We start from the raw sequence: 23,897 nt of genomic DNA, 5'->3' as shown, positions 1-23,897 counted from the left end.
TACGCATGATGAGAAAACTGTGGGGAACCCCATGGTGTGCAGGCAAGGCAAATGTGGGGCCAAAGGAGGAGGAGAGAGCTATTGATGACTATTTAAACTATGAGGGCTATGCCCTTTTTGTGAAGGGTTTTTTTATTAAGTTTTCCAAAATTTCACACATACATTTCAGTGCATAAGAAAAACTCCCCCTCCAACTTCCCACCCCCTTTTCTATGGTGTTTGTTTCTTTTCCTGTGTCGCACCCTTCCTTCTATCTCTTAAACCTTGACAAAACTACTGTAATCTTTAATCCCTTCTGTTGCTCATAGTTCAAATCCTACTCATGTGTTCATCATGTAATATTTCTTTAAATAATCCAGAAAGGGTTTCCGTTCTTCCACAAAGCTTTCATCTCTTATTTTAGCTGTTAACTTTGCCAATTCTGCATAATCCATCACCTTGGTTATCCATTCTTCTTTAGAGGGCATTTCTGCTTCTTTCCATTTTTGTGCACAGAGAGAGTCCTAGCTGCAGTTGTAACATACATAAACAACAGAACCATCTTTTGGGGGGACTTCTGTTCCTATAATCCCTAAAAGAAAAGTTTTTTGGGGGGGTATAGTCATTTTAAACATTTTTTTTTAATCTCGTTATATATCGTCTCCCAAAATACCCTTGCTTTCTTGCAAGTCTGCCACATATGAAAAAGGGGTCCATCTATGTGGTTACACTTCCAGCAGTTATTAGGAACTTCTTATACATTTTAGACAATTTATTAGCTGTTAAAGACCTTGATTGCTATGATCTTCCTCCACAGTTGGAGGCAACAATGCTTCTGATCACCAGTAGGGGAGATTGCTTGAATCCTGCTTGCAGGCTTCCCATAGGCATCTGGTTGGCCATTGTGAGGACCAGATGGGCCATGGATCCAATCCTGCAGGCTCTTCTTATGTTCTTATGATGTGGGGGGACGGGACTGCAGAGTGAAATCATGGGTGGGAGATATACTCCACCCTTGCCCCACCTGCTGATTCTCCAGCAAACGACCCTACTTTGTTTTTAATCCCTTGCCGTCTTTAACACCAGATTAGGAAGAGGAAAGGTGTTGAAAGAGTCTTAGGAGAATTGATGCTCATAAGAGAGGTGAAGAACCTCTTCATTCTACCTTCCAGTCCATCTTGGCAAGTACACCTTGCCTCTGAATGCAGTTGTGGAGCTTATATGCACAGCTCCCCACCCCCCACATTCCAATTTCACCCCGTAATTTCTATGAGCAGTGAGTTGCCCCTCCAACAATGGTTCCACCAAAAATACAAGCAATGCATTATTATACAAGTTGTCAAACACATTGTAACAGTTATAATATCATATGCATGCTATATGGGTATACACTGCTCATTTCCTAAAGTAACCAGATACACGCAACGCTGCGTACAGCTGTGTGTATTAATATGCTTACCAATCATGTTTCACAAATGCAGTACAGCATAGGGCTTATATGTATTATGCTCATATGTTGCCTGTAACTAAGTTTTGCTCTGAGTAAATTCTCTGAAATGAATGGCCCTAACTTCATCAGGCCCATTACTTACAGTGGGTCTACTCTGAGTAGGACTAGGGTGGGGAGCCACTGCAGAAAAGTCCCATTCTTGTGTTGCAAAAGAGGAAGACGGAAAAGAAAGACAGTCCTTGAGGTATTGCGGTTGTTAAAGGCTTTATACATCAAAACCACCATATAAGGGGGCGCTTGATAAAAGAGGTGATCCTCTGCAAGCAAAACAAAAGTTGAATCTGCTAAATCCCATGTCTAAATCCATTTAAAATAGATTCCTCCTACATACCTGCTCCTGAACCGTTTTCTTTCCAAAGACACCCTCCTCAGCTATAATCTTCTAAGCAAACCAATGTGTTCCCTATTCCAAATATACAAAGCGTTATTTTGTCTAGCAGGATGCACAGAGAGCGACACTTCGATTCATACCTTTTGCCTCACCTCAGTGGTTTAGTTGAGAGAGGGCTAATGGCTGATCCCCTGTATAGTGTTGTCTAAGCAGGATTTATTATCCTGTTCTCCCACAAAATCTTCCAGTCCCCACAACATAAAAATACAAAGAAATAGGTTATTTCTGTATTCACTGACTAAGGAAAATTCTTCCCTTGTGGAACCCTCTGCTATGAAACTGAAGCAATACAATGTTTGTGTTACATTTTCTTTAAAAAGCAGTATCTCTTTGGCGTAACAGTTGCAACCATTAATTCAGAGATGGAGGCCTTCCAGTCAGCATTTTCCCCTAAACCATGTCCGCCTTCCCTACTCCTGATGTCCTGTGTGCCATCATGTGTGAAGCATATAAAGATGCAGTTGCAAAGCATCAGTCAGGAGCTGAAAGTGTGAATCCCAACTGCACCTGAAAAGGGACTCCAAAAGGGCTTGATCTCGGCACCAATCAGTTGTCACTTGAGAGGTCGGGTGATTGACAGCTGGACAGCCATACCTACTCGTCTGAAGCTGGCCCATGGGGGCAGGGGAATCACTGCAGATCTGGCCTAGTGGCAGGTAAAGGTAAAGGGACTCCAGTTGTGGCTGACTCTGGGGTTGCGGCGCTCATCTCGCTTTATTGGTTAAGGGAGCCTGTATACAGCTTCCGGGTCATGTGGCCAGCATGACTAAGCCGCTTCTGGAGAACCAGAGCAGTGCACAGAAACACCGTTTACCTTCACGCCGGAGCGGTACCTATTTATGTACTTGTACTTTGAGGTGCTTTTGAACTGCTAGGTGGGCAGGAGCAGGGACCGAGCAACAGGAGCTCACCCCGTCGTGGGGATTCGAACTGCCGACCTTCTGATTGGCAAGTCCTAGACTCTGTGGTTTAACCCACAGCACCACCTGCACATTTACATGTGTAAATCAGCAGTTCTGCAGGCAGGAGGCAGGTGGGGCACACACCCAGCCCATCACAGTTGACATCACTTTCATTTAGAAAAAAACACACCACCAATTGCTCATACACTCTCCTCGCAAGGAGGCTGTCTGTCCAGAAGCTGCTCCTCCTGGCAGTGAGGAGTCAAGGAACAGAAGTTTAAGCTAGCATATGGCCTGGCATATGAAGTAGTCAGAGCATTTAAAAAGAGATGGGAACCACGCGGCATGTTAATGAGTAAGGGCATTCCCCTTGGGAAATCAGACTTTTTGAGTTTGAATTTCAACGTATAAACAGATGGTGGGAACAAGCAAAGGGGTGGTGGCCCTTTTGGCCATGATTCTGGACAATGGTTGAAAATGATGGATTAGATGGACCTTGGTCCTGTCCAAGAAGGTGATGTTTATGTGACTATGTATCCTAGGAGCAATGCCTGACCTTTATGTCAGGGATGGCCTACAGTGGCCCAGATCAAGCACACATGGGTTGGTTTTAGGGTACGTCATGGACTGGGAAGCTGTGGCCCTCTGCATGTTGTGGGACTCCAGCTCTCATCAACCCCAGGCAGCACAGTCACTGGTCAGGCATGATGGGAGTTGTGGTCCCACAGCACCCATGCCTATTGGGTTTCATGTTAGAATTCTTTTGCTTGGCAAAGTATTTCCCCTCCTCTCTTTGGATTGGGTAGGCAAAGTCAAGGAACCTAAAGAATGGTTCAAACATGTTATGCTAGCAAGTGGGGAAGTGTAGACACCCAATGAAATGCAGGAACAGGTTTGCTGATGGCACAGGACCCATTCCCAGGATGGTTAAAGGAGAATGGGTAAAGGTTGCTCTAAACAAGGCAGGCATTTCTATTAAATTCTCCCAACATTACGTTTATATCAGGGAACAACCACCCCAACCCCCATATGCTCTATAAAACATTGTCCCCCTATTTTGCCCATTTTGATGTGATTATGTGAATTCCTTTAGCCTGTGTTGTGTAGTATGCAAGTTTCCTTCTGTATAGTATTCTGTTGTGGCTGACTGTTCAGTAACTAGGCATTTCTGAATGCATCTGAGATGCTTGGAGTTATGCAATAGTTAAGTACAACCAGTTCAGTTCTGATATTAAATTCCGTTTGCTGCTTTTATTTTTTTGTTATTTTTGCTTTTCATTAGTATGCTTCATTTTATTGTATTAGGATTTACTAGCGCCGTTCTCCTTTTAAGATTGAATAATAGTTACTAATAAAACAATTCTCAGATGCTTTTTTATATAAAAACAACAACAAGGAAATGTTTGTGGCTGGTTTACTAACACATCTGCTTCAAATGATGGGCTGTGTAAATTGGTATTGGGCAAAGAAAAGGCTTAACTGAATAAATAAGTATGTTGCTGAGGATCTGTAATTCCTTGCTTCAGAATATGAACCCTGGTGATTCATTACACTGAAATATAACGTGAGCATCATGAACTCCCACCCTCCCCTCAGTTCTTATTTGGCTTGGATTTTAAGTCAAGCTGGGGAAGAATTCAGTTCCACTCACCTGCTTGCTTCCACTCAGCTCACCACCCATAACTCTCCAACTCATTCCCCTTACCCCCTTACTCACTTATTTGCCTGCTTTTCTTGATGATTCTCCTTCAGTGACTGAAAGTATGGAGGGAGGAGGACTCTCCCCTCTCCTATCCCAACTCATGATTCTAGTGCTGTTCCAGCCAAGAGTATTGGAAAATACAAGATTGATTAAGATAATGTCTGAACTAAGAGCCTTGGTCACAATGCATGTGCATGGTAGCATCAAAGATCTATGGGTAAGTGAATTCTCCATCACCACCCAGCCATCCCCAGTAACATATACAAAGCAGAGGTGGTTGGCAAGCTATGGCAGAGGCAACAAACATCTGGAGAGGCATTATTCATCCCCTAAAACAATTTTTTTTAACCTGGATTGCTGAAATGGGTCTTATAATATTAGATCTCCACAACCAGGAGTCATCAACCAACACCCTGGAAAAACTCCCTTCTCATTGTTAAGGTATTTTGCTGATAGGTCTTCAGCTACACTACAGGCCAGTGTCAGCAAGTTACAACTTGGAGCAAGGCCGAGGCTTCAGTGGCCATGCCAAGGATGAAACAGTGTCTGCTTCCCTAATGAGTATCCTCTTATTGGCTAGGACGTTTGGTGTGAGACCAGGCCTGTATCCTCTGAAATATGCTTAGGGATGTATACTGCTCTATTTCTCCTTGAACTGTCTAGTAAAGGACTCTTCCTCCTGATAGAGGTTTTCTTTTCATAATTCTAGTCAGCCATTAATTGTGACAGAAAAATTGTGAGCGGTAAACAAAGGGAGCTTGAACTATGAGTCAACCGTGCAGCCATTTGGAAACAGAATAATTTGGAAGAATTTAATCGGCTGTGATATTGTGCACACACTTTCAAAAACCTGCTATCATTTATTAAGGAACCCCCCCCCCCACGCTTTGGCCATTTCTTTCTCCATCTTTGGAAAGGTGTTGTGTGTCTGTGATTAAAGACTCAACAAATGCTCGTATTGATTGAAGATAATGCAGGAATGCTTTTACGAAATACAGTACCAATCCTCATTAAGGGTGAGTTTGCACATGCCTGCATTTTCTAGAAGAGCTGCATACTTTCAGTTCTAATGAGAGGTACAGAAGAATGGGGAATCTGTGGTCTTCCAGTTGTTATTAAACTCCCCAATTCAATTCAGGGATGATGGCAGTTTCTGGCCATTCACATAGAGACACCAAAGAAAAACAATTGCAGTACTTGATTGGGGTATAAATGATAATTGGGATGGCATAAATGATAATTGGGATGGGCAGTAGCAAATGAATGTGGGAAGGGGCACAAACACTGCCCTGACCTCCCAACAGGTAAGTTGCTTCTGCTTTCTGGAAAGAACAAGGTGCCCGTGAGGTTGGTGCGGTGCAAACACACTGGCTGAGCCAATATGCTGGTCCAGCTGGTGTGTTTGTACGACACCACCTGCCCTGCTGCCTTGTAGCTTCCTCTCCTGGTAAGCAGTAGTGACTCACCTGCTGGGAGGTCAGGTAAACACCACCAACCCACTATGCTGTCCGCTGCATATTGCCTTGGTGTGATTCTGATGGTTTAATGTTGATGCTCAAAATGTGTTGATCAGGCATCCCCAAACTCAGCCCTCCAGATGTTTTGGGACTACAACTCCCATCATCCCTAGCTAACAGGACCAGTGGTCAGGGATGATGGGAATTGTAGTCCCAAAACATCTGGAGGGCCGAGTTTGGGGATGCCTGATGTTGATGTTCAAAATCTTTATAGCAGATATATATATATGAGAGAGAAAGAGAGTGTTGGACATAGCTCATGAGGGATTGACTTTTTGGCACAATCAGTATTCTTTAATTCTTAGTGATGATGTAGTCTGGGCTTTTGAGATTTCACATTAAATCTTTTCTATCTCCCAACATTCCTTTGATGCATTGCCTCTTGTTTTTTTATTCATCTGTTTGATTTCTGGTGGTGCCTCGTCTGTTTTTATGTCTGTGGACTCTGGTAGAAAAAAGGAACAGATGATTAAAATTGCCTAAATGTGGTTGAGGGGGTTACGTTTTCTACCTGTGAGCAGCCTTTCTGCTAGAGCACATAGAATCATAACATAATGCAGAGGATTTTGAAGAATGGTTGAAGTAGGGCTGACCCAAAACATCCCCTCTTGCCTCCAATTTGCCACACATTGGCAGGTGGAAAATGGGATGAGGAGGGATGTTTCATCAGCTTTCAAAGGCGAGGTGAGAGTTTGTGTAGATGGGTGTTGGCATGGCAGCAGAAGCTCCTTTTGTTCTTTTTACACTTTCATAAAATCAAAGAATTGTAGAGTTGGAAAGGACCCTGAAGGTCATCTAGCACAGCCCCCTGCAATGCTGGAATCTCAACTAGATCATACAGGACTGATGACCATCCAACCTCTGCTTAAAAAACCTCCAGTGAAGGAGAGTCTGTAACCTCCCAACGGAGTCTGTTTCACTGTCAAACAGCTCTCACTGTCAGAAAGTTCTTCCTGATGTTTAGTCGAATCTCCTTTCTTGTATCTTGAAGCCATTGGTTGGAGTCCTACCCTCCAGAGCAGGGGGGAACAAGCTTGCTCCATCTTCCATGTGGCAGTTTTAAAGATATTTAAAGATGGTTATCACATCTCCACCCAGTCTCCTCTTTACCAGTTGAAACATACCCAACCCCCTCACCTGTTCCTCAAAAGGCTTGGTTTTCAGATCCTTGATCATCTTGACCACCCTCCTCTGTGCACGTTCCAGCTTGTCCAATATTCATTCTGCACATACTTTAAAAGTGCTGTGGTGGCAGAGACTTTGGATCACCGGTCTCCATCCCCCCTCAAGTGCCTGTGCTAATAGTAATGCTTACTCTATCCTGAAATGAAGCCAACAGTTTCATCGCACACCCTCCTGAAATTGACCTCCTCTTTGGAAATGATCTCATTTGGATTAAATGAGAATTCAGGGAGAGGTCTTCCCAGCCTTAGCTTGACGGTGTGCTCTCTGCTGGAGCATGGGCACATAGGGAGCTGCCTTATACCACATCAGACCACTGGTCCATCTATCTCCGTACTGGTGTCCCTGACTGGTGGCAGCGAGGGGGATGTTTTTTCAGCTCCAAGTGGATATGCCAGGGATTGTGCCTGGGCATTCATGAGAAGAGGATGCTCTACCACTGAACTACGACCCTTCCTCCCTTTCTTTTTTGGAAATAATTGTTATTAATTTTACGAAATAAATTTCATATTTAACACATTTCAATTTCAAAATCAAACCAAGTTCTTCCAAATCTTAGGACTTCCCTCCTCCTCTCCGTGGGTCCTTTATATATCTAAATTAACTGCATATTATCATTCTTCCACATTATGGTCATCCAAAATATCCAAAGTCTTTGTAACATTGTAAGTTATTGAAAGCCTGCCAAAGAACTCAAATGATTACAGTGTTCTTTTAAATACCATCTATATTTGTCCCATTCCCTTTTGAAGCTTAGATCCTCCCGAATTTTGATTTTCCCTGCCATCTCTACATATTCTAATAATTTCATCTGCCAGTCCACTTTTGTCGGCTTTTTCTCCACTTTCTACTGCTGGGCAAGCAGCAGTCTTGCAGCTATAGTTGCATACATGAATAGTCTTCTCAAATCTTTTGGTGTATCTGCACCTATAATTCCTAGGAGAAAGGCTTCTGGTCTTTTATCAAATGCTATTTTAAACATTTTTTTAAAGTTCATTATCATCTATCGTTTCCCAGAATTCCTTTATCTTTTTACAATTCCACCACATATGATGAAAGGTACCCTCTTTTTCCTTACATTTCCAATGACCCTTCCTCAATGGACCTCAGCAACTGAACTTGCGTGAACTGAGAATACACAGCAGAGGGCCATCCACCCCATCTTCCCCATAGCTACATACTGCACCGGGAAGATGGGTAGAGCTGCCCAAATCATCTTTCAGGAAAACTTGCCCTCCATTACTCAACTTTTCATTGGGAATCGTGCAAAACCTTCTGAGTTACTTTATGGTTTTTTATGTTTGTTTGTTTCTGCATTTTTTATTTCCAGATGGAAGGAACTGCATAAAAATCTATTGACAGGTAGGGAAAACCTGGAACATGTGTCTTTAGAACATTCACAGGGCAATATGAGGTTTGGCCACAAATTCAGCAGCTTTTGATATCAGCCTTCAGGCTGGCTTATACGCTACGCTGTGCTGAATAATTCCAGGTTTGCCGCCATGTGTTCCTGACAGAGGACATGCAGATTTATGAAATGCTAGAATGGAAAGGGGGGGGGGGGAGAGAAATGCATTGTAATTTTGATATCAGATCTAAGCTAAAAGAAAAAAGCATTTGTACTCTTTTCAACTATTTTATGAAGTGTTAGGGTTCTAAGCAATTGTTTGCTCTGTTTTAATTCAAGTTTAAGGCAAATGATGATGTCTTTTAAAAGTGTATGAAGACAACAACCTGTCTGAGCCTCGCTTGAAGTTTTACAACTGCTTTTAGTATAGTTGGAAGGCAAAAGAGAAAAGAGATCTTTTCTTTTCTTTGTTGCTACAGTGAGCTGGTGCTCAGAAAACTGCTTGCCATTTAGTTCTGGTTGTTTTCTTTATGGCAAGACAAACCTAATCTTGAGTAAACATGCCTAGGATTGTTCTATGGTAGTAGCAGTAAATTACTATTATTATTATTATTATTATTATTATTATCCTCTTTTAGTGAGCTCAGGTGGTGAATTTCAACACGAATGAAGTCACAAATAGGCTACTGAGAGGAGTGAGGTATGGGAATGCTATCTCATAAGGAGGCTACCCCTCCTCTCAAAATATCATGGCTTCTGGCCAGAAAAGAGAACAAAAAAGTGCTAATTTATTTGTATGCTTGCACACTTAAGGGGCATTCAGACATGGAGCTGATTGCATTAGTTTGTCTGAATACCAGTGCCCCTGTTACACTGCAGTACCGGCTTTGTTAAGGAACTGTGACTTTTTGGTCAATATACTGCTATATCAATACTAAATTTCATTTGCCACCAGTGGGTGTGGTGTGAAAGAGTTTGGTTTTGATCAAAATGTATAGGGAATATATTTAGGTACAGGTAAACCATCAGTTTCTACGTGAATGGGATCTATGCAAGATAGAACATATATTTATACTCCATAGACCTTTGTAGTTGCAAGCAAGTAGGAACATGAGTCATGATGATTCACACAACCATTACTGGTGATGAAAAATAATACTTTCCACATTCATTGCCATCTGAACTTGGTTGTGTGGAGTGGCCCTCCAGCCTCTCACTTCACTGGTGCTTGACATCTCTGCTGAGGGAATAAAGCGAGTCACTAAAACTGGGATGGGGAACATGTGGTTCTCCAGCAGACCAAGATGATCAAGGATCTAGAAACCAAGCCTTATGAGGGAGTTGGGTATGTTTTGACTGGCAAAGGGGAGACTGAGAGGAGATGTGGTAAAGGTAAAGGTACCCCTGACCGTTAGGTCCAGTCGTGGACGACTCTGGGGTTGCGGCACTCATCTCGCTCTATAGGCCGAGGGAGCCGGTGTTTGTCAACAGACAGCTTCTGGATCATGTGGCCAGCATGACTAAGTCGCTTCTGGTGAACCAGAGCAGTGCATGAAAATGCCGTTTACCTTCCCCCCAGAGTGGTACCTATTTATCTACTTGCACTTGATGTGCTTTTGAAACGTTTGGTGGGCAGGAGCAGGGACCGAACAACAGGAGCTCACCCTGTTGCAGGTATTCAAACTGCGACCTTCTGATCGGCAAGCCCTAGGCTCTGTGGTTTAGACCAGTGTTTCCCAACCTTGTGCCTCCAGATGTTTTTGGCCTACAACTCCCATCATCCCTGACCACTGGTCTTGCTAGCTAGGGATGATGGGAGTTGTAGGCCAAAAACATCTGGAGGCACAAGGTTGGGAAACACTGGTTTAGACCACAGTGATGTGATAGCTATCTTCAAGTATATTTACAATTGTCACATGGAAGATGGGGCAAGCTTGTTTTCTCCTGCTCTGGAGGGTAAGCCTCAAACCAATGGCTTCAAGATACAAGAAAGGAGATTCTGACTAAACATCATGAAAAACTTTCTGATAGTGAGAGCTGTTTGATAGCAGAATGGATTCCCTCAGGATGTTGTAGACTAGGCTTCTTCAGCCTTGGCCCTCCATATGTTTTGAGACTACAATTCCCATCATCCCTGACCACTGGTCCTGCTAGCTAGGGATCATGGGAGTTGTAGGCCAAAAACATCTGGAGGGCCGAGGTTGAGGAAACCTGTTGTAGACTCTCCTTCACTGGAGGTTTTTAAGCAGAGGTTGAATGGCCATCAGTCCTGCATGATTTAGTTGAGATTCCGGCATTGATTCTATGTTTTATGATATTATGATTCTGTTACCTGCGACTCCATCATTGGCTATGTTGACTGGGCTGATAGGAGTTGGAGTTCAACAACATCTGGAGGGCCACTGCTTCCCCATATCTGCAGCAAATGAATGTTGATGTATAAATAATAAGACTTTTATGTCCTGCCTAGGATAAGGCTTCACTTAATTTTATGCAACGTTATCTAGCCAGTGGTTAACTTGGTTGGTTTGAATGTTGGTTAGATGCAATATATCTAAAGGGATCAAAGCCACAGAGCCTGGCTTTTATAATGCAGTCATAGCATCATAAAGCTGGAATGTCTCTTGAGAATTTCCTAATCCAGTCTCCAGATTAAGAATCCATAAAAATGTTACCCCTGGTTAATGTACATGCATATTCCTTGTAAAAATACTATAATCCCCCTAAGCCAGTATTAATTAATCAATCAGTTAAATCTTCTTATGCAGGGAGAGCCTCAGTAAGCAATTGTGCTTTGGGACAATTTTCAGGACCTGTTTACAGAATTGAAAGCCAAATAACCAATGGACTGCTGGAATTCAGCTAGAAAGATTTGTCTTCAGATTCCCACTCAGCCATGAATTTCAATGGATGGGATTGGGTTTGCCACTTTCTCTAGGCCTAGTCTACTCCACAGGGTTGCTCTGGGGATAAAATGGGTTAAACTTTAAACTCTCGAGTTTGCCATTGGACCCAAGCTGATACCTCCTTTTGTTGTGAAAGAAGCTGGTTGTGATGAGTACTGGATACCGAAAGGACTTAAGTTTGGTTATAGGATTTGCTGCCACTTGCTTTCTTCTAAGAGCCTAGATAGGACTGGTGGATGGGAGATCGGATAGGGGTGCAAGGAATTTTCACTTCTTGAACCAATATGCTAATAGAAACACAGTTATGCTTTGAAATTTGGCCTCCTTAGAATTTTGTGGTGCAGTTCTTTGGTTTTAAAAGGGAGGTACAAAATGTGTATATTAGAGAAAAGTTCACACAAAAATGTGTATATTAGGGAAAATAGCATACTGACATAAAGTACATTGGAAAGAATTGCTTGTAAGCTGTGAACTATAATCAAAATTGTGTACAAGTGCTTATATTATGAGAATCATAGAATTGTAGAGTTATGGGCCCACAAGGTTCATCTTATTCAACCCTCTGCAATGTAGGAAACTTTTGCTCAATGTAGAGCTTGACCCCATAACCCTGAGATTAAGGGGGTCTCATGCTTTACCTGTTGAGCTTCCTGTATGAAATGTGCGTGAAAGTATTCTCTTTATTACCAAAATGTCAAACTGACATGATAATGGGGCAAACAGAATTTAAGATTGGAAAAATGAGAAACTGGGAGAAACCAAAATCGACAGATATATCCATCCTTAGATAGGATACACTAACCTTGCAATTATATATATATATATAATCCACACCTAATGACCCACCTAAGTGGTACTCAGGATATCACTCAAGAAATCACTCAAGGTATCTCTCAAGTAATTAAGGAACAAAAGAAGAAAAGGCACACTAGCCTGGGAACTTCCTCTCTGCCCAGAACATTGGAGGCTAGACACCACACCCCCTCTACAGTATTTATAGGAACTCAAACATTGAGATCCCGCTCTGTTCCAGTAACAAGAAGCCGAAAGCACCAGCCTGAAGATGACGAGTGAGACCTCGTCGAAACGTCGCCTAGACACCCCAACTTTTACACGGGAAGACACCCGAGGACACCAAAACCTGCATTCCTGTACCCGTGAAAATCTACGAAAGCAAATATATATATATATATATATTTATATATATTCAGAGTCCTGTTTAGCAAGTGTTGCTCATTTATTCAGTCATTCAGGAGCCAGGTGGTCAGAACATATATTGCACCAGTTGTCTATGCTCAGCAGCCACAGGAGCTCTCCATGGTGTCAGATACAGGTCTTTCTGTCAGCATGGTGTAGTGGTTAAGAGCAGTGGACTCGTAATCTGGTGAACCGGGTTCACTTTCCCACTCCTCCACATGCAGCTGCTGGGTGACCTTGGGCTGGTCACACTTCTCTGAAGTCTCTCAGTCTCACTCACCTCACAGAGTGTTTGTTGTGGGGGAGGAAGGGAAAGGAGATTGTTAGCCGCTTTGAGACTCCTTCAGGGGAGTGAAAGGCAGGATATCAAGTCCAAATTCTTCTTCTTCTTCTTCTTCTTCTTCTTCTTCTTCTTCTTCTTCTTCTTCTTCTTCTTCTTCATTTCTTCTTCTTCTTCTTCTTCTTCTTCTTCTTCTTCTTCTTCTTCTTCTTCTTCTTCTTCTTCCCCAATCCTACCTGGATCGCAGCTGGGACCTTCTGCATGTGCTCTGCCACTGAGCTAAAACTAGCTGATTCCAGCATGCATTTTTAACAGTGGGTTTTTTTGTGGCATGTAGTTTGGTGCTTAATGTTGGTGAGTGACAAATGCGGGTGCACAGGCCAACCCATGGTTTATGCATATGTTTCTGCAGCCAGAAAACCCCCCTGAAATATCTTAAGTTGTGGCAGACTAGGGAAAGACCAAGAGAACCCTATCTTTCAAGTTCCAGTGATCTGACTTACTATTTCCCTTCAGTGTTCTTCAACTTTGGGTCCCCAGCCATTGTTGGATTACAGCTCCCATCATCCTTAGCCAGTTTATCCAATGGTCTAAGATGCTGGGAGCTGTAGTCCAATGACATCTGGGGACCCAATGTTGAAGAATACAGTCTACATGCAGGCAGCTTCTGGTTTTCCTATCTACCAAGGCTCTGAGCCCGGCCTTGGCTGGGGAGGGCGGGGTATAAATAAAAATTATTATTATTATTATTTTATTATTATTATTACTTGCATTTTTAAGAAAAAAGCAGCTGTGTCTTTATTCAGAATGTGCTCTGGATTCTGATGAGGAAATGCACCAATTTCTTGCTGGAAATCACCCCTTTCCTCCTGACTACATTTGGAGGGATTTTGCTCAGTGCAGTGGCGAGATAATCCATGACTTGCCCTCAGTTTCCAGCTAGAGAGAAAACCATGACAAAGCATGATAAAGCTATCATTTTGGTAAGGGTGGTGAACAGAAAGGTGGACTGCTGAATGAAATCCAACTTTTGATCAAACTGATAGCATGCTACGTAACTTGTTTAAAGTTTCCTCTTTTTCACTGAGGAAATGTTTTCTGTATAAACTTCTTTCTGTGGTTTACCAAAGTTGGGTCCCTGGTTGTTGTAGCTGTGTCTCTTCTCAGTTTGATTTCTTCTGTGCCAGGTTTCTGTGCCAATGTGGTACCCTCTAAATGTTGGCTGGCATGGCCAATGGTCAAGGATGTTAGCTATCATTGCATCTCTTCAAAGACAAATCTATGACTACTTGTCTTCCTCCTCGTTGATATTTTAGCGTTACTCTTCAGGTTAAGTTACAAATAGGTAGCCGTGTTGGTCTGCCATAGTCAAAACAAAATAAAAAAATTCCTTCCAGTAGCACCTTAAAGACCAACTAAGTTAGTTCTTGGTATGAGCTTTCGTGTGCATGCACACTTCTTCAGATACACTGAAACAGAAGTCACCAGACTCTTCTATATAGTGAGAAGGTGGGGAGGGGTATTACTCAGAAGGGTGGTGGGAATGGGTGATTGGCAGATAGCTGTGATGAGCCTGTTGACGACTCTTAACGACTGCAATAGGTCTTACAGGAAAAAGCAAGGGGTGAGAAGGTGAAAAATGGCTTTGTCATGTATAATGAGATAAGAATCCAATGTCTTTGTTCAGACCAGGTCTCTCCATGGTTTTAAGTTTGGTAATAAGTTGCAATTCTTCAGGTTAAGAAATCCTTAACAGTGGAACTTTGATTCTCAAATGGCTTAGTTGTCAAACAAATCGGCTCACGAGCACTGCAAACCCAGAAGTAAGTGTTCCGGTTTGTGAACGTTTTTTGGAAACTGAACATCCAATGCGGCTTCCGCTTGAGTGCAGGAAGCCCCTGCAGCCAATTGGAAGCTGTGCCTTGGTTTTCAAATGGAGCCTTCATGGCGTATCTTTCGGCATCAGTAAAAAACATTCCTCTTCTCCCAGGCCTTTGGCTAATTAAACAATGTGTGTGGGGTGGTGGTTATATGTTATGTATTTTTGTGTTTTTATACTGTAAACTGCCCTGTGATATTCTGAAGAAGGATGGTGTGTAAAGTTAATTAATAAATAGTAAATAAATTGTAATTGTCATACAAAAGATGGCGCTAGTCATGCATGCTCCTCGCCCACCAATTTGTAAGAGTTGATTGTCTTGTGGTGGCAGCACAACCTGTGTTGTTGCCCAGGGCCAGGAATGCAGCTTCCAAATCTGGGCAGTTCCGCAGTTGCACCCTTATGGCAATTTGCTCATATTAGGAGTGCCTTAACCCCTCCCTGATCCTTTCTCTGTTCTCTCGTGGAATGCTTCTGGTCTAAAATCTGCTCTAAAATCTGGTCTAAAGTTTGTGGTGGAGGTAAATTTGTCTCTTTGACTTTACCTCTTTGATGCACAGATTCCACACGGCTCCTGCTTCATGGCACCCTGACAAATGTAAAGTTTGTGGTACATCATAAGACATCTTTCTCATGAGGTCTAAGCAAAAATGCTTTAAAAGTGGTGTATGATAGTTTGGATTAAAGACCTTCCCCTTTAAAATAAGAGAGATTTCTTAAATCCAGGGGACCTTTGTCACCCTCTGATTACTCCTTCCTTCCTTCCTTCCTTCCTTCCGTTGCTCTAATAATAATAATAATAATAATAATAATAATAATAATAATAATAATAATAATTTATTATTTGTACCCTGCCCATCTGGCTGGGTTTCCCCAGTCACTCTGGGTGGCTTCCAACAGAACACTAAAATACAATAACCTATTAAACATTAAAAGCTTCCCTAAACAGGGCTGCCTTCAGACTCTTGCCTTAGACTTCCTCCCTCTTCCAGCCAACTCTGCCATATTAGTTTGGAGTATGCACAGTCATATCTTCCTAACTCCACATCTGATTTCCTGATAACCTTCCTTCTGCTGCATCTGTTCCTGGAGAAAAAGATAGAGGTTGGAGATTAGTGGATTGGAGGGATACTGGCCTCCTGCATTTGTTGTGACTCTGACCAGTCTTATTTCATGAGATCCTAATTTCTGCTAGCACAAGCAAGGGAGCTCAGGGGCTGTTGGACCTATTGGGCATTTGCTAATAGGCTTTGTACCACCAGAGCTTTTTTTGGGGGGGGGGGGTTGACCCAAAATGATGTTCAATCCCTGAACATGCTCCGAATACATCAGTTCAGTTTCTAAGAAGTGAGCAAATGCAACATTTTGGAAGGAGTGTGAATAATGTCTTTTTTCTCTTTGTTTTTCAGCTGAACCAGTCGACGTGCTCAAAGCATTAGAGTTTCACAATTCACCGGAAGGAATATCAAAAACAGCCGGAATTTGCATAAACAGAAGGAATTCCAAAGGATCAGATGTTGCCTACAGAGTTTCAAAAAACGCACAACTCAGTGCTCCAACCAAACAATTGTACCCAGGTGAGGGGAGCTGTTTGTGAGTTGCAATATTTATTTTTGGGCGAAGTTGATCTTTTATGTTTTTACAGGCTCTTGGCTTTGTCTTTAAGCTTATGACACCCCAAAACTATGGTTATGATTTCATTTACCAACACTTCATTTCATCAACCAACACTTTAGAACAGGGGTGGGGAACTTCTTTTGAAAATGAGGACCACATTCCCTTCCGGACAGCTTTTCAGGGGCAACATATGAGTGCTGGATGGGGCCAAAGGCCAAAGTGAGCAGAGCGCCAAATATAAATTTGACCTTCATACAGTAGACTCATTCATCCCCTGTCCAGCCTCAGTTCAGGAAAACAAGAAGCATTATCAGAATTTAATGTCAGCTTCCTGACAAATGAAAGCACTCAAGGAGCATGCAGGTCTGATGTGTAGCCTGGGGAGAGTCCCAAAGGCCAGATAGAGGGGCTTGTGTGGCTACATTTTACCATGGAACAGTTCCCAACCCCTCCTTAGGAAGTACATTAAAGCATCACAGGAAGTGATGATATGGAAAGTTCATTTTCTTTCTGGTAAAGTTACCCAGGCACCATGACAAATTACGTTGTAGATTGCAGACAATTTAGAAACAAATAATGTAAATTAGAACCACCACCCCTTCCCTTTGCAACAGAAGGCTTCTGGATTTTTTAATTAAATCATAGTTTCCCATTGTAACGGAACTGGAAAATTGGTTTAGCCTCTGTTCTTAAGCACCAGTGATTTCATTGTGGCTTCCTCTGGGGTAGAGATCTATAGGATTTTACTGTTTTCAGATTACAGCATAGACTGGGATATGATGTCAGGAGTAAGGAACACATAGTTTTTCAGATGTTGTTGAGCTTCAAGACCCATCTGCACCAGCCAGCATGGCCGGTGATCAGGGATGATGACAGCTATAGTCCAATAGTATATGGAGGGCCACAAAGGGCACCATTGCCATTCTAAGAGAACAAGGGTGGTGTTCATGGTAAGTTCTGGCACCTCCTTTTCTAGAAAAGTAGAACTGGACATCCATATTTTCATCGGAGAAATGTTGGAGGGTATGGATAGGATGTCCCTATTTTCATCAGATGCAGGTGGCGCTGTGGTCTAAACACTGAGCCTCTGGACTTGCCAATCAGACAGCCGGTGGTTCAAATCCCTGGAACAGGGTGAGCTCCTGTTGCTGTGTCCTAGCTTCTGCCAACCTAGCAGTTCAAAAGCACGCCAGTGCAAGTAAATAAATAGGTACCACTGTGGCAGGGAGGTAAACGGTGTTTCCGTGTGCTCTGGCTTATGTCATGGTGTTCCATTGTGCCAGAAGAAGTTTAGTCATGCTGGCCACATGACCCGGAAAGCTGTCTGTGGACAAACGCCGGTTCCCTGAGCCTGAAGCAAGATGAGCACTGCAACCCCATAGTTGCCTTTGACTGGACTTAACCATCCAGGGGTCCTTTACCTTTACCTTTTTCCTATTTTCATCAGAGAAATATTGGAAGGTATGCCTTTGTAGGGGATAAGCTTTTGTGACACAGAGGGTCACCTTGTCAGTGGTAACCAGACCAGAAAGTATATTTGCCTGAAGTACAGAGATAGTATTTACTTTTTGTATTTTTAAAGAAGGAACTGTGGTACTTCGGGTTACAAACGCTTCAGGTTACATGCACTTCAGATTGCAGACTCCGCTAACCCAGAAATATTACCTCGGGTTAAGAACTTTGCTTCAGGATGAGAACAGAAATCATGCTCTGGCGGTGCGGCAGCAGCAGGAGGCCCCATTAGCTAAAGTGGTGCTTCAGATTAAGAACAGTTTCAGGTTAAGAACGGACCTCTGGAATGAATTAAGTACTTAACCCAAGGTACCACTATATTAGTCTTGAAATAAGGAGCAGTTGGCGAGCCTGAGGAGAAGAAAAATAGATTGAACACGCTGGAATTTACAACTTAGTGGTTGCGGTCCTGCACGGTGGTTGCTACTGAAATCCCATTCATTCCAATGGGATTTAAGCAGTCAGACTTCCTGGCCCTATGTGAGTGGAGTTTCTCTCTCAGTGTTGGCCACCTGACAACTGTCTCCTCCTGAGGAAGCAGCATCTCTCGGCCGGCCTGTGCAGCAGCTGCCCTTGAAAACGAGCTCTGAGTCGCTCGGGAACAATGGCACTCTCTTCAGGGTCACTCTTCGACAGTATTAAAGAGCCCCCTTGCTTTATCAGAGTTTTCCTGCCACCTAATGCCCTAGCTAGAGAGCTTTTCTCTCTCTTTTTTGAGAAGAGGCTCGCTTACACAAATAAGAACTGATGGTAGAGCAGAGCTGTCACTCAGTCTTAAATCACAGTGACCTTGCCATTGAAAGCTCTTGAATGGTCATTGGACCGTTGCCTTTTAGAAGCTGTTAGCAGAGAATAAAATGCCCTCTGCCAAAGCCAGGGCTGGAGAGTGCAGAACAGACATTCCCTTGAGGGGAAATAAGTCTTGTGTTAACTTGCAGTTAGGCTGCTGCTGCTGGTTTTTATTTTTTCAGAATGGCACTGTAATATAGTTGGTAGGTTTGGCAGCGATATGGAAGCTGCTCATTTTGGTGTTTTTTGTTTGTGTGTGTTTTGGTTGCCAGAGTAAACATGCTCATTATGCTGTATGTTGGCAGTTACCTAAATTAAAATAGCCTTTGGCTCTGTCTTCCTTGCTCACCGCCTTTTCTTCTTTTGTGACATTTGTAGGATTTCTAGTGTTAGAACTAATCTGAGGAACTAACATTTCTGCCCCCCAGATGGCCTCAAGAGCTTTTCTCTCTGGGAACGCAGGTGAAGAAGAAGGGGGGGGGGCATTTGAACAGCAGAGGAAAAGAGAAAACACACAAACACAAACACACACGAGTTCTCCACTTGAACAAAAGAAGTGGAGAGAATGTGAATGCTTTAATGAACTGAGCACAAAACCATCTGTGAACACAGCATTATCACTTTAGGGTTGTCAATGAGTTTACCTCCCCTGTTACCTGAACAAATTATTCTACCTTTAAAAACAATTATGTAACTAGAGAGCACTAAACTCCAGTACAGGATAGTCTTATGGCAGGCAGAATAATAGCTACAAGGAAGTGGAGGGCAAAATAATGTTAATACCCAAGGTAAACGAAAACATGACAAGCCATGGTTTATTGTTATGTGACTGAGCCTAGTCTTCCCCAGGTCTTGTGACTAACCCCTGTCCTTCTCTGGTGTGGCCGCGAGGAAGTGTTTAGAAGAGTTTTCTTCCTTTAAAAAAAATTAACTGTTGCTTATCATGTCACCCAAACCTGACAAAGCCTTGGTTTGTGCATAATGTTAAACCATAGCAACACACACACACACACACACACACACACACACACACACAGGCTTAATGTCTCTGTCACTCTGCTCCCCTGCTCCTGTCTTTGTCATGCTGTGAAGAAACAAACCAAAGGTGAGTGCTTGTGGTTCGTTTCTTTCCAGATTTCTTCCTGGCTTCCTGGCTCACCACTTGCCATTTCTTTGTGGGAAATAAACCATGATTGCTTGTTCACATACAATGCAAAGCTAGCCTCCGATTTCTTGCCTGAGGACAGAAGAAAAGAAGGAGCAAAGTGGTTGCTAATCAGTAGTGTGCACCACTATGCTTCTCATTTTCATTAAACTACAACAACTTGTCAACTTGTCAACTATGGTTTAACATTATGTGTGAACCAGCTCAGTTTGCTATAGAACTTCACAAAATCTGATACTGCCCTCATGAGCATATCATGCTAAGCCAATTCAGGACCTAGTATGAATGAACAAACTTGTGGGCTTCTGGAAAGGGGACTGCTGTTGTTTTCAACCAACCAACCATTTTATATGTTTATTTGTTTGTTTGGTCATTCTGCTCCAGTGCTGAGCTAAGCCAAGGCATATCACTAAAATATTTCCTGAATATACTGTAATTATACCGTATTTTGTTTCATCTTTTCTTCTGGTTGACTTTCCATTCCATTATATTGTTTTTCTTATTTATACCGTACCTTAGTACTATATGATATATTTACTTTTCTTCTTTTTAGTTATTCATATTTGTGTCTGTAATTTTCATTTCTTCTTCTTTTTGTATGTTCGTTTATAATTTTCATCTGGGCGTGTGGGTGTTTGTGCAGTAAAACTGAAATAAAAATGAGTTTAAAAAAATTCCTGAATATCTTGGAATATTTTATATCTGCAGTTATGGTCCCATGGTACCTGATTTTAGTATTTGATATTTGACAGCACATTCAGTAATGCTTGGCAGGTGAGATGCAATTGTATTTAATACTGATGTGGATTTTGTATACAGTGGTAATCACAGCAGCCTAGTATGTTAGCACTTGTCTTGCAGCCATAGGCAGGAAGGTATTACATGCAGGAAAGTGAGTAGGCTGGCTGAGAATGGATGGAGCATTCTATCCTTCTAAGGAACATGAAAGAGGAGTTAGTCCTGGGCATACTCAGCTTGCCTCCTCTCTGCCATGCAGATTCCATTCGGCCACCCCCACCCCTTAATTTGCTGCCTGGGGCATATGCTCACCTGCATCCCCTCTCAATCCAGCCTGGGTGTACTGGATACACGAAATGAAATTCCATTCACATTTCAAAGTTTGAGATGTGATACTCAAGCTTGCCTTCAAACTCTCAAATGAAAACTGTCACATTCAATATGTGGCTAGCAAAAGAATGCTAATATTTGCAGTTACTTGCTTCAGCTTGAAGAGCTGTATCAAGTTGTTATTCTGAAGACCATTTGAGGACCAAAGTTACTTTTTTACAGGAAGACACTGAGAGGATCGTGTGTTTATGTTTTTCCCACCTTTAAGTCTATACAGTGGTACCTCAGGTTAAGAACTTAATATGTTCTGGAGGTCCGTTCTTAACCTGAATCTGTTCTTAACCTGAGGTACCACTTTAGCTAATGGGGCCTCTCACTGCTGCTGCACTGCCATTGCGCAATTTCTGTTCTCATCCTGAAGCAAAGTTCTTAACCCAAGGTACTATTTCTGGGTTAGCGGAGTCTGTAACCTGAAGTGTCTGTAACCTGAAGCATCTGTAACCCGAGGTACCACTGTATAGTAAAGATAATGGATGATATGCAGGGAAAAGGGACCCCTGACCATTAGGTCCAGTCGTGACCGACTCTGGGGTTGCGCGCTCATCTTGCTCTATAGTCTGAGGGAGCCGGCATACATGCTGGTCATGTGGCCAGCATGACTAAGCCACTTCTGGCGAACCAGAGCAGCACACAGAAACACCGTTTACCTTCCCGCCGGAGCAGTACCTATTTATCTACTTGCACTTTGACATGTTTTCGAACTGCTAGGTTGGCAGGACATACTCAAAGTTGAAATCAGTGAACTTAAGGCTGAGATAAATGCATTCAGCTTTTGAATGACAAACATTGCATTTAATATTTTGGTGGCCAAAGGATGCTAATATTTACAGATACTCACTTGAGCTCAGAGGAATACATAAAGCCTTGTTTTCTACAGTAAGCAGCTGGGAGGAGTTGTGTTTTTTAAAAACTCAATCTAGTAAAGATAATGCTATCCACTGCCCAATTTGGGAGAATGCTTCAAAACCTCTGTCCATGACCTTCCCACAGGGTTTTCTATCTGCAGTTTGTTTTAGCAGCCTGAAAGCACATGCCCAGACTAGATGAATTAGTGCCACCTGCCTTAAACATTCTCAGCATATCCTTTAGATTAGATTAACAGTTCAGACAAGGCAGGTGTTCAGTTCCTTTCAAGTCTGAAGCTCTCCATCCATCTGGCCCTCATTCGTGCAGCTCTGAGCTTTTTCTTCCTTTTTGCAGTCACTTGTGCCAAAAGGTAGGATGCTGAGCATATCCATTTTCAGCTGAGAACAAAATAGCTTTCACACGTAGGATGCTCTATTGTTGTACGTGTCAACAGAAAGTGCTTCCAATACAATGCACATTTGTTTCTTTGTTGTCACTTAATGTGTGGTTGGTCTAAAGCTGTGTTCTTCAGACTTGGGTCCCAAGATGTCGTTGGACTACAACTCCTGTCATCCATGACTGCTGCCTAAGCTGTCTGGGGGAGATGGGAGTTGTAGTCCAACAATATCTGGGAATCCAAGGTTGGGAAAAAATTGTTGGTGGGGGTTGGACAAGCTGTAATGGGTTTTGCGGGGTGAGCTGTAAGGGGAAGAGGGGGTGGTTTGGAGAACTGGATGGGGGAAGTGGGGTGGGTGAATGAAATGAGGAGGGGCAAAACCCATAGAAACAGAAAAACAACAACAAATATTTAGGGAAAGGAGGAGAAGGCACTGATACACTACATATAAAGGAAATGTTTCTAGAACCCCATACAAATTATAAAATCCTATAGCTTACAATTGATAAGAACCACCTTCCTGCAAGCCCTACACACAATACCTGGCTTTCATTCTCATTTTGAATAAGTCAGAGGCTGGCAGCCCTTTTAAGCCTTGAGGAGTCCTTGAGAGCCAGTGTGGTGTAGTGGTTAAGAGCACTAGACTCGTAATCTGGGGAACCGGGTTCGCGTCTCCGCTCCTCCACATGCAGCTGCTGGGCGACCTTGGGCTAATCACACTTCTTTGAAGTCTCTCAGCTCCACTCACCTCACAGAGTGTTTGTTGTGGGGGAGGAAGGGAAAGGAGAATGTTAGCCGCTTTGAGACTCCTTAGGGTAGTGATAAAGCGGGATATCAAATCCAAACTCCTCCTCCTCCTCCTCTTCTTCTTCTTCTTCTTCTTCTTCTCCCCCCCCTCCTCCTCCTCCTCCTCCTCAAATAAATTCCTTCCAACTAACAGGAACTTTCATATAACTTCTGTGACTGAAGTGCTTCCATATTGGCCTAGCTCACAAATGGTCATGTTATGGTAATAAAGTTAGGCTGTTGAGTTTTTTTGGTTTTTTGTTGTTGTTGAAATAAACAAAACAGATCAAAATGGGGGGGGAAAATGTATGCATTAATAAAAATTTTTTAGTTATGCCTCATGAATAAACAGTTGAAACACAAATAGGGTTAGAAAGAAATCCATAGGTTTTTGAAACGATGGTCTCAGTTCATCAAGCAAGCCATGCCCGCCTCCTGTAGCTTCTGCCCTTAAATTTGCCTTTCTTTCTGAAAGGTTTTACAAGTCAAATTTACAGAATTGTATCCAAGGTTAGAGACAGATTCAAATGGCTTGGAATATTTCAAAACCTTCCGTGAGCATAATCTGTTTAAACCCTCTCTCACTTACAGCGGTTTTAAGGAGCTTAAGCAATTTGAAACCTGTAGAGCATCTAATGTTGTTTAAGCCCCACAAAGCCACTTTATGATTCAGCCCCAGCAGTTTTATATCGCTCAAATGCAAATTACGTTGGAGCCCATCCCACCGGGATGCTAAGCGGTTCTAATTTGGGCTTTAAAAATGAACTCGCTTTACTCCTTCTTTTCCTAGATGCAGTAAGGGCTTCGAGTGTCTAAAACAGGAACAGCTCTCTCCACAGCTATTTCATTCATCTACAGGTCCCC

General features: G+C 42.6%; 1 protein-coding gene across 4 annotated transcripts in view; it reads left to right on the top strand.

Moving 5' to 3' along the window:
- COL11A1 (collagen type XI alpha 1 chain) overlaps positions 1-23,897 on the top strand; it is a 258,210-nt gene that overhangs the window by 16,745 nt on the left and 217,568 nt on the right. For all 4 annotated transcript variants that reach the window (XM_083743153.1, XM_083743154.1, XM_083743152.1 and 1 more), the window contains exon 2: positions 16,203-16,370. In XM_083743153.1, the coding sequence (XP_083599279.1) occupies positions 16,203-16,370 (168 nt within the window). The remainder of the gene's footprint in view (positions 1-16,202; positions 16,371-23,897) is intronic.

Source organism: Podarcis gaigeae (assembly GCF_964106915.1).
Source record: "Podarcis gaigeae genome assembly, chromosome: 6".
In the NCBI taxonomy this organism is placed as follows: domain Eukaryota; kingdom Metazoa; phylum Chordata; class Lepidosauria; order Squamata; family Lacertidae; genus Podarcis; species Podarcis gaigeae.
Note: the sequence above shows the minus strand (reverse complement) of the source record. Positions and strands in the feature narration are given on the sequence as shown.